At 37.5% G+C, this 11,056-nt stretch overlaps 1 protein-coding gene across 1 annotated transcript; it reads right to left on the bottom strand.

Moving 5' to 3' along the window:
• Positions 1–4,572: 4,572 nt before the first annotated feature.
• Positions 4,573–7,473, bottom strand: LOC122057283 (cytochrome b561 and DOMON domain-containing protein At3g25290-like). Its single transcript, XM_042619336.1, has 3 exons — positions 6,649–7,473; positions 5,934–6,188; positions 4,573–5,376 (listed from the first exon to the last, which is right to left on the bottom strand). Exons 1-3 carry the CDS (start codon positions 7,294–7,296, stop codon positions 5,083–5,085), a joined length of 1,197 nt encoding a protein of 398 aa, XP_042475270.1. The 5' UTR covers positions 7,297–7,473; the 3' UTR covers positions 4,573–5,082.
• Positions 7,474–11,056: the final 3,583 nt, after the last annotated feature.

The following is an 11,056-nucleotide window of genomic DNA, read 5'->3' as shown; positions in this document are numbered from 1 at the left end:
TTGTGCTTTGTTTGAAGATGAACCACCAATTTCAAACTCCACCTTCTCTCTAGATTTTTCTTGACCTTCATCACAATGAATAGGAGCTTCTTTCCTAGGATGCAACATAGCAGATTCATCAAAAGTAACATCTCTGCTAATAAGAAATTTTGGAGACTTTGGATCAGGACACCACAACCTGTATCCTTTCACTCCAGATCCATACCCAAGAAAAATGCATTTCTTAGCCCTAGGTTCCAACTTTCCTTCATTTACATGTGCATAAGCAGGACATCCAAATACTTTAAATTTGAGTAGTCTGCAGGTTTACCTGACCAAATTTCTTCTGGAGTCTTGCACTCAATAGCTGTTCAAGGAGATCGATTCACCAACAAGGTTGCTGTATTAACTGCTTCTGCCCAGAACTCCTTGCCCAATCCTGCATTTGATAACATACACCTTGCCTTTTCTAACAAGGTTCTATTCATACGCTCCGCCACTCCATTCTGCTGGGTGTTTTAACAACTGTATGGTCTCTTGCAATACCTTCATTTTTGTAGAACTCATTAAAGTCACCTTCACAAAACTCTAGGCCATTATCGATTCTCAACCTTTTAATTTGTTTCCCGGTCTGCTTCTTAAGCAAATTCTTCCACTGTTTGAAAGTGACAAATACTTCATTTTTGTGCTGCAAGAAATAGACCCAAACCTTCTTAGAGAAATCGTCAATGAAAGTAAGTAAGTATCTTGCACCAGCCCCCTTTGAAGCAACCCTGGAGGGCCCCTATAGGTCTGAATGAATGTAGTCCAAAGTTCCCTTAGTCTTATGAATAGCAGTACTGAAATTAACTCTTTTCTTCTTCCCAAGCACACAATGCTCACAGAACTCCATTGCTCCTGTACTCTGACCACACAACAAGCCCCTTTTACTTAATGATGCCATCCCTCTTTCACTCATATGGCCTAACCTCGTGTGCCATAAATTTGTGACATCTGATTCAGACATAAATGATGAAGCTGCTGCAACAGACCCAGTGACTGTAGTACTCTGCAACACATACAAACTGCCAACCTTGATTCCTTTTATCAATAAGAGAACACCCTTGCTGATCTTCATGACTCCACCTTCAGCTGTATACTTGCACCCATTTGAATCAAGAGTGCCTAAACTGATGAGATTCTTCTTCAAATCAGGGACATGCCTAACATTAGACAAGGTTCTGACAATGCCATCATACATCTTAATATTGATCGTTCACATTCCAATAGTCTTACGAGAAGCATTATTTCCCATCAACACAACTCCACCTCGAACTGATTCGTATGTGGAGAATCATTCACGATTAGGACACATATGGTAGGAACAACCAGAGTCAAGAATCTATTCATCCTGTGATCTAACTTTATCATCAGTCACCAAAAGCATATCAGACTCACTCTCATCTTCAGCAATACTAGCTTCTGCAGAATCATCTCTTTTCTGTTGATATTGAGCACCACCACCTGCCTTCTACTTATTTAAAAGCTTATAGCATTCAGATTTAATATGCCCATTTTTCTTACAGTAATTGCAGGTTAAATTCTTGTGCTTAGATTTTGATCTAGCCTTCTTTTTGTCACCATCTGAACCCCTTTCATTCGTTCTCCCTCTAGCTACCAAACCAACACCATCAGATTTATTGGTAGTTGTCAACTCATCATCAATCTTCTACTTGCTTTGCAGATGCGTTTTGACATCCTCAATAGAGATTGTCTCTCTACCATAAATCATGGTAACCCTAAAATGCTTATAAGATGGAGGCAGAGAACATAACAATAATAGGGCCAAATCTTCATCGTCTATTTTAACATCTATCCTTTTCAAATCAGTGACAATAGAATTGAACTCAGATATATGAGATTTAATAGAAGTACCTTCACCCATATGAAGGGTATACAATTGTTGCTTCAATCTCAACCTATTAGTGAGGGATTTGGTGAGGTAGAAGTTCTCTAACTTCACCCATAACTCTGCAGCCGTTTTCTCTGAGAGAACTTCCTGTAGAGCATCATTCGAAAGATACAACTGAATAGCTGAAAGGGCTTTATCATCCAAATCGCTCTAATCATCATCCAACATAGTTGCAGGTTTCTTCGCCATCCCAAATAGGGTTTTCTTCAAACCTTGCTGCGTGAGAACAACCATCATTCGGACCTGCCATAAACTAAAACTGATGTTGCCGTCAAACTTATCAATATCGTATTTCGTTGAAGCCATGGATCAAAGTAACCCAAAGCTTTGATACCAGTTTGTTAGATCAAACACCAAGAAACACGAATAATAAAGAGACAATAGATCCGTACGACAGAAATTTAACAAGGTTCACACACCAGGATGGTGTGCTAAATCCTCGAGCGAAGAAGAAGATGATTCACTATGAAGAAGAGAAATTACACCCTAGCAACGGCGAGGAAAAACTCGCCCTGAAACCCTAGCTGCGTGAAAACCCTAGAATACAATGACTTTCTCAACAAGTAAAAGTACATTATATATACTCCAAAATCGTGGGTCGACCCATCAGGTCGCGGTCGATTCGGTCGAACCATTCCGCAGGGGCTACACCTCCGCACCCCCATACGAGATCAGTGATGGGCTCCGGGCTTGGACCTATCGGCCCAGCCCCTCTGCTTCCATCACAGATCTCAAAAAAATTTCCATTCGGGTCGCCACCAAAATATGTCGGATCGGGTCAATCTTCAAAATGGATCAAGAATTCGAGACAAACTTAACATTCACTAATGACTAGGTCCAATGATTATAGAATCGGCTGAGTTCGAATGAATGATCAAGTAGTAGAAACTATCATTAAAAAATATATATATGAATAAATAAAGGTGTTATGAATTGATGACAACAAACCTTTTGGAGCCAGAAAATTTTAACGAAAACATCACAAGGACAATAGAGAATCCCCTAGGTTATGTTTTATTGCAAAGACAAGTGAAATTTTTATACTTAAAAATTAAATGCATGTAATTATTCCCCCATGTGACTATAGCATTAGCTTTAAATCTTTCATATTTAGTTATAAAATTTCACTTTACTTTGCATCTAAAACCCTTTGCAATAATATGTAAAATAAAAATTAAATGTGAAATATATCATTATTAAATATGTGAAATATATCATTATTAAATATGATCAAAAAAATTAAGTAATTTATACAATCACATTGGATCATATGGGGTAATGATTATAAACATTTATTTTTTAAGCGAAAATTTCACTTTAAATTCCCCTTACAACCAAATGGAGCCCTAAAAATGATTTAGGTGAACCTTTAAAAAAAAAAAAAAAAAAAAAAAATTTAAATATATGGTTAGTTAATAAGATTAAGCCAAAATCCACTTGTAACTGTAGACAATTCAAAAAAAAACTGTAGACAAAAGCAGTGTGACATCCCATCTTTACACCAAGGGTTCATCCTGGAGCATCTCATTCTACCACTGAATTCCAAAATATCTCTTACCTGTAGAAAAAAAAAAAAAAAAAAAAAAATAATAATAATAATAATAATAATATTCTTAGAAGTCTCCATTTGCTTGTACATGAAGGAAAGTGAGAAAGTAAATAATTTTGAAGAGAAAAAAATATATAATCATGATTATGATCCGAGTCATATGCTAATGCCTTCCTGAGTTTTCTCTCCTTTCCCAATTGAATGACATCTATCATTTATTGTTGAAGGAGAGATAGACTTTAAATAACTTTGAAGAGAAAAATATATATATATATATATATATAATCAGGATTATGATCTGAGAGTGTAACATTCCTGTGTTTTCTCTCTCCTATCCTAATTAAATGACATATCTATACTTTATTGTGAGAGGAGAGAGAGAGACTCAGGGAGCGCTCCCAGACAGAAAACTACTACCCTATGATTGTATTTAGCCTATCAAATACTCTTCCCATACGAGGTAATTATATTTGCAAATGTCAATATATATCTTTTTTACTGATCATATCAAATTCCAAATAAGGAAAATTTAATAAACATGTCCAACATGTTTTGGAGTTAGTTACATCATAGATTGCTAGGGGGAAAAAAAACAACAAAACAAAACAAAAAAACAAAAACAAAATCTCTGCACATTCTTTCAGAGCATTTAAGCCATTACAATGCAAACGCTTCATTCATAATGTTTCATACCTTCGGGGATGTTCTTGTGTACAACCAAGCACAGCCTCTGCCCAACTTTGTCAAGTTGAAAAATGACACCAACCTTACCAAACTTTGTTACAGAGTTAATGGATCAATTTGAACACCATAACCCTTCATATTATACAGTAATAGTTGTGAGAAAACAGTATTTTGCCAAAGCTCCCAAGTTAAATAAAGCTAAGATTCTCCTGAGATGCTGCTGTGATATAGAGAAAGCCTGACATGAATGATAAAAAAAACTTTTTATTTTCTCAAGCCAATAATAAGAATCAATAACAATCCTTGTTCTTCACTCTCTATGCAACTAATATGGCCGTAAGCACCAACGAGCTGAGGTCTGTCTGCTATGTGGCGCTTGGTGCAAAACGTAAGTTTAAGAACTCGTCAATGTTTAATCCACTTTCAGATGTTCAGATAAGTTCAATGTTAATAAGAAACAGTCCAGAAAGCAAAGGTACAACTCAACAACTCTAATGGCAGCCAACAGTGCAGAAAGCAAAGGTACAACTCAACAACTCTAATGGCAGCCAAACTTGACCACCAATAAAGCAGAAAAGAAGAATAAACAAAGAGGCCAATATGGCTTTTGAAAGGCTGAATGCACTTCTATGTATTGTAAATGAGAGAAACAGAGACACATGAGGACTGCAAAACCCTGTACCCCACATAAAACATGGAGACTGAAACAAGCATTACTGAAACCTGCCCATATACTCTGAAGAATCTGAAAGGAAACACGAACCGTATGTCTGCAACTAAGCCAGTATACACAAGACAGCAAAAAATGGGAAAGAAAAGGAGAAACTCATGTTAGTAGCATAACCTTTTTTTTTTTCTTTCCTGAACTAATACAGTAAAAGAATATCATAGAAGAATCAACTCATCCAATTCTGATCAGCTACTCCCCGCCATTGACATCATATCCATCAGATGACTTAGTAGACTTTTTAGACTTCCTCTTAAAAACTACAGCCCATGTAATGACCTCCAGAAGTACAGCAATTATACCCAATGCAATAAGCAAAATAACATAAGCTCTCTTCCACTTCTGTGCAGGATCCAATATCTCCAGACCTTTAAACACATTGAAAATTCCGAGGATGACAATGAGGTAGCCGATACCATGGTGGTAGACATTCCAGTAGATGCGATGCTTGTGATCCTTCTTAGGTCTCAGGAACAATGCAAAAATCTACACAACCAGACGTCGAGGAAAAATCAGATATGTTGTATTGGGTAGATATTAAGGTGGAAAACTTGTGACTCTGAATCAATTTTCTAAGATATAAACAGAACTGACTTTGTTTACCATATGTGGAAAAATAGTTTGTTAAGAGTTAAAATCTCTCCCCTTGTAAAGTTCAATCAATGTTGACTAGAGGGAGTCAGATGCAGAAAACTAAGCATTCAAGCGAGACCAATTCACCAGTGTTTTGACATGGTAAGCTTAAAAATTGGCTTAGCTTATTAATCTTCAAATTATATTGCCTAGCTCACTGTGTGACAAACTAAAAAGCATTGTAATATTTCCCAGAATAAATCAGGAGATGAACAAATGAACATTGATTGGAAAAGAAAAAAAAAAGAAGGATCAGGCAACATGGATGACCCAGTTTGACTTTGTTTTCTAGGTAAAGATTATGAGAAAAGGCAGAGAATTGTAACCCATCAAAGATATAATACTGGACACCATATCAATGAACAGAAAGGAAACACTCATCAGCTAAACCGAAGAACCAGGATTGTTACCTGCACAGTGGCAAAACAGAAGAGGGAAATCCCAATATTCCGGTGGGTGGAGTACACCACTCCCTTTGATTCACTTCCAAGCTTAAGACCAGTTGCCCAGCCAGCAACACCAATAACATAAGCAGAGACCTGGCAGGACACATGAAGATAAAACCAGGCAGGATCCGCAGACTGGAATGTCCTCAGGTACCTTGCTAAAATGACTCCAAAAGGAAACAAAATTCCCCAACTGACAGCATTCAATATTCCGTGAATCTGAAAGGAACCACAACCATTAACTTGGTCAATCTCAATTAACACCTCACAAATAATTTGTAATTTTGAAGAAATCAAGAACTGGGTTTTCCTACAGGAAGAAAAAAAAAAATTGAAGTAATAATTCTAGAGCTACAAAAATACTGTTTCTCCTCTCTCTCCTCCTCTCCAAACATCATTTTCAACTGCACCCAGAAAAAGTAATTATCTACAGGAAAATTCCGAAAGCAGACAAAATTTGACCTTCCAAAAAGTAATCCCCTCCAAAAATCTCTTGTGAAACTAGAAAAATTATAAGAAAAAAAGGTTCAAATCAAAGTCATTAATAATAATTATGTTAATCCAAATCTGTTTAACGAAAAATAATTCAAAAATTTGCTTCAAAATGTCATGCACCGAGGCCCCACGAAAACCCCAAACCCAGAACAAGCCAAAAAAAAAAGGAGAAAATTGAACTCACGTTTCTGTTTCTAAGCTTATCATCCCCTCCAGACGGGGTGCTGCTCTCTCCTTTCAACAAATCCAGGGTCCCCTTAGAGTTCAAATTGGGGGCCTCGAACGCATGTGAAGCCGGAATCCCGCTCGTCACAGCACTCCCAACCTGCCAAACCTGGTTAATCGTTGTCATCTTACTAGGCAAAGCTATGGTCGCAAAGATCTTCATCATCCCACCTGAGTTCTCAGCCGACATGTCTGAAACCTCAAAAGAAATCTTGGAAGGCGCGATCGACTGGTACGAATCCACATTGAAGGTCTTCACAACCATCCCCCCACCTACCTTGTAAGCGATCAAAGCCTGAGACCCAAGCATCGAAAGCCCCGTAGGATTAATAGACCAAGCAACCCATCCATTAGTATCAGCAGGAGGAGCCAAGAAAGCTATCTTCAGAGACGAGTTTGACGAATCATAGGTCCAGTGAAGGAAAGAACTCAGTTGTGGAAGATCATTGCAGTGGGCGTAAACTCTATTGCTTGAAAACTTCTGAGATGAACAGGTGAGGCAATGTGAAGGGTTGATCTGCAGAAACAGAACTGAAAGAAACCCTAAAATCACAATAAACGAAAATGAAAACGAAGAAGCCATTGATGGGTTTGGTAAGCTAAGCATTGAGATTGAAAATCGAGGTTTATTTGCAGGATAGAATTCGCGCTCTTTCAGTTTGGGAAAAGCTATTTCTAGTGAAAGTTTCGCAAAAGTTAACAAAATTTTCGGAGATCTTCGAATCTTGAGTCTCTGACAGAGAAAGCGTGACCGTTTTTAGACAAAAAAGGAAGAGGGAGGAGGTGGTAATCTGGTATTGGTATTAGTTGTTAATTTTAACTAATTAAGTATGTACATAATCTTAATTAATACTTAACAGTGGCCGAGAAAAGTGGTCATTGTTGATATTATGCGGATGATGTATTTTGATTCCCTGATGATCCTCTGTGCAAATTAGGCCTTCGATTGGAATCTATATTTAAATTTCACCTTGCTTGTCTGGGTAAGAATACTGGACACAGCAGATAGGATAGGGATAGGTGTCATTTAACCTTTGGATTGGAATATTTTATTGTTCAGATTTGGGAAAAGATCTCTGCGATTTAAATTCGAATCGTAGGTCGGCTAGTGCTTACTAAGACTTCATATTTACATTTTGGGAAAAAGATATGTAGGGATTCTTTTCCACATCCTCTGCCGAAAAATATATATATATATTTAAGGGAAAAGAATATTGTCATTTGGCATAGGAAATACCAGATGTGGGTGCAAAAAGACTGTATTACCTCTTGTGTGTATTGAAGATGCATCTATTTGTGCTCTCCTTGGTCTCATATGTTTGGTGTTACTAATGCTACGTCGATAGGGTTCTTTTTCCCTATTTTTATAGAGAAATGAAATTTGTCTAGGAGTTTAGCATACATTGGCATCTCCCTTAGTTTATCTCTCTCCTACTCGAAAGAAATGACATATCTGCCCCTTTATTATGGGAGAATAGAAACTCAAGGAAAGGTATGCTAACGTATGTTGCATTTTCAGACAAAGAACTACTTTCCATTATTTATTTATTTTTATAAGGAGAGAGTTGCCTAAAGGCACTGTGGCTCCTACACCAAGGCGAGGGCCAATGGAGCCCCTATGGAATTATCAACACGGGTGAGATTTTTTCCTTTTATGGGGAGTGAGGTGATCATCTCACACCCCTGCGTGTTTAAACACATGAGCTATATTACCTTTCAGGACCCTTTTTCTATTTTTATATATTTAAAAAATGTGGGCTTACACATGAAATAGATCTTTTTTATTTTTTCTTTTGATAAATACCTTTTTTAGAACACTAATGAGTTAGAATGGAAAAATCAATCAATCTCAATCTCTCTCTCTCTCTCTCTCTCTATATATGTTGTAATCTTATGGAGGGCCCATAGGCCAATGGGCCTTTGGGAGTGGGAGTGGGAGTGGGAGTGGGAGTGGGAGTGGGGGAGGGAGGGGGGAAACCAAGGAAGAGGGTTGCACAAGATGGTGTGATAGGGGTCTCGAACTTGAGACCAAAGCTTAGGGCCCTGCTTCAACAAGCAAAGATCAAATCAATTGTGCTATGAGTCATCCACCAAGACATCAATTTTATCGAGAACCCAATCTCTTTCGTGGCATCAAGGTAGCTCGTAAAGCCCTAGAAATCTCCTATTTATTTTTTACTGATGATACTTTCATTTTTTGCTGAGCTACCCCTGATGATGTCTCAACAACCAAATGCATTCTTGATATTTTTGTAGACTTATCAAGCTTAACAATCTGTCCTCACAAGACTTGCATTGCTTTCCGTTCTAATTTTAACTAATCTTGCAAAGCTGCTATTTGCAACTTACTCAATATCAAGAAAATGGATCATAACTCCACCTACCTTGGCACAAATCTTTTTCTGGCAAGGGCTAGATACACTAGATTTAGTCACATTATTAATAGGGTTGATAAAAAACTCTATTTAGAAAGTTAATCTCCTCTCTTTTATACGAAGGATTATTCTTATACAATATGCTCTCTCTTCCATCCCATTATACCCAATGTCATGCTTTGCCTTTCCAAAAACCACTTAGAATAAATTGTAATCTACCTCCGTTTCAGAATGGTGATAACCCTCAATCAAGGAAGTCCCACCTCATCGGCTGGAATAAAGTATGCTCCCTAAAAGCTCAGTGTGGACTTGGTCTGAGAGACTATGAAATTGAAAATAAGGCACTTCTCCTTAAATTGGGGTGGAGCCGTGGAGGTCATTACTGAAGACTCTCTACGGGTAAGAGTTTTAACGTCAAAATACTTCCCTAACTTTTTTTTTTATTAGAAAAAATTATATTAGATAAGAGAGGGTACATTATCTATAGACCGATTCACCTGCGCAGTAGCAGTAGTAGAACCAGTCCCCTAAAGAGCTACTGTGGCAGTATTAGATCTATCTTTGTACAAAAAGTGATGGACCGAGATAGTTCATATATTTTACAAATATAGCAAAATGAAGTAGTGGCCAAGCACCCTTGGTTGGATAGGGGGATGAGGTTGAGGAGCTTCTTGCTGGAGAACCATACTTCAGATACTTCCCAATTTTCATTCTTAGTCTTCATTAGACCTTGTAAAATGCCTTCCGCTTCCACTACTTCCTGTTGATCAGTTTTGGTAATACCTAACTCCAGAATCCTAAATTCACCTTGTGAGAGGATTCCAAAGGTCCATCCTAGATCTGACTGCAAAAGATTAGAGGTACTAGTACAAACTAAAACTGTACAATTCAAAAAAGGGAGGGGTAGAGCTTTGATTCAAGCTTGGTGGACCATTTGTAGGCATGAGATTAGATATTTTTAGTAATCCATTATAAAGATTAAGTGCACCAATCCATTTTTTAATATTTTTCAATATGATAAGTGGATTAGGCTGCATATGAGACAAAACAACATCATTCCTATGTTTCCAAATGAAATATATAGTGATTGCAAAGATGTTAAACAACTAAGATTGAAAAGAGGGAGAAAGTTGGTAATGGATGAAAAGATACATTACCACCTGCACAAAAGAGAGAGTAGTTAGGCTCTATAAACGAACACCGAAAGGGCTGGCCATCCAAATATGTGATGTGAAATCACAATATAAGAAGAGATGATCCAGTGATTCAGGATGCATGTTTGATGAGCACATTTATGTGTGAAATCTAGGGTAGTAAAACATGCATTTTACATATTTAGAATGGAGCTACCTTGGGTTTTACTCTCTTTTTGCAGGTTTTATATTTTCAAGGCCTTAAGGACTATCGGGCGCTATATCTTCAATTTTACACGTAAAGAGGTCCTATTTCTTTTCATGATTGCGAAGAGGACGAAATTCTAAGCAAGATGGACGTGTTCAATTAAAAGTACACATTCGTTTGGTCACCCGTACAAATGATTATTCTTTTCGGGCCAGAAAAAAAATAATGGATCAGAACTGAACTGAGATGCAGAACCAGCCCATTTGCAGTTGTCCCAGAGGTACAAGGAATACTCCAAATGCCAACAAGGATCGATGGACCACATCCTTAAGTGATTAAAGATTTGTTTTTGGTAACAATAACTACCTAGCATAGTTGGTGAGCTATGGCGTACAAAATTCCCTTGCTCACCAAGAGGTCTCAAGTTCGAATCTCATGGTTGTTTTTTTTAGAGAATTTTGTTGAAGATTTCTTGCTTTTCACTCACTTAAAGCACTAAGGGCATGGAGGGGATTTCCACATCAAATTAGAAGGAAAGGAAAATCGTGGAAGCAAGAAAAGAAAAAAAAAAAAAGGAAAGAGAAAAAAAGGGGAGAAACAAAGATTGTCAAAATCTTCTCTCTCCTCCACATCATCATCCACCAAAAGATT

This window comes from Macadamia integrifolia, chromosome 12, assembly GCF_013358625.1.
Source record: "Macadamia integrifolia cultivar HAES 741 chromosome 12, SCU_Mint_v3, whole genome shotgun sequence".
NCBI classification, from domain to species: domain Eukaryota; kingdom Viridiplantae; phylum Streptophyta; class Magnoliopsida; order Proteales; family Proteaceae; genus Macadamia; species Macadamia integrifolia.
Note: the sequence above shows the minus strand (reverse complement) of the source record. Positions and strands in the feature narration are given on the sequence as shown.

What these genes read in the sequence shown, in the direction of transcription:
- LOC122057283 (XM_042619336.1), bottom strand. Translation starts at nt 7,296, where the DNA reads ATGCTTAGCTTACCAAACCCATCAATGGCTTCTTCGTTTTCATTTTCG. An exon ending in ATAAGCTTAGAAACAGAAAC is followed by an intron (nt 6,189 to 6,648) that starts GTGAGTTCAATT and finishes GGTTCCTTTCAG; the next exon opens with ATTCACGGAATATTGAATGC. An exon ending in TCTGTTTTGCCACTGTGCAG is followed by an intron (nt 5,377 to 5,933) that starts GTAACAATCCTG and finishes CTGGTTGTGTAG; the next exon opens with ATTTTTGCATTGTTCCTGAG.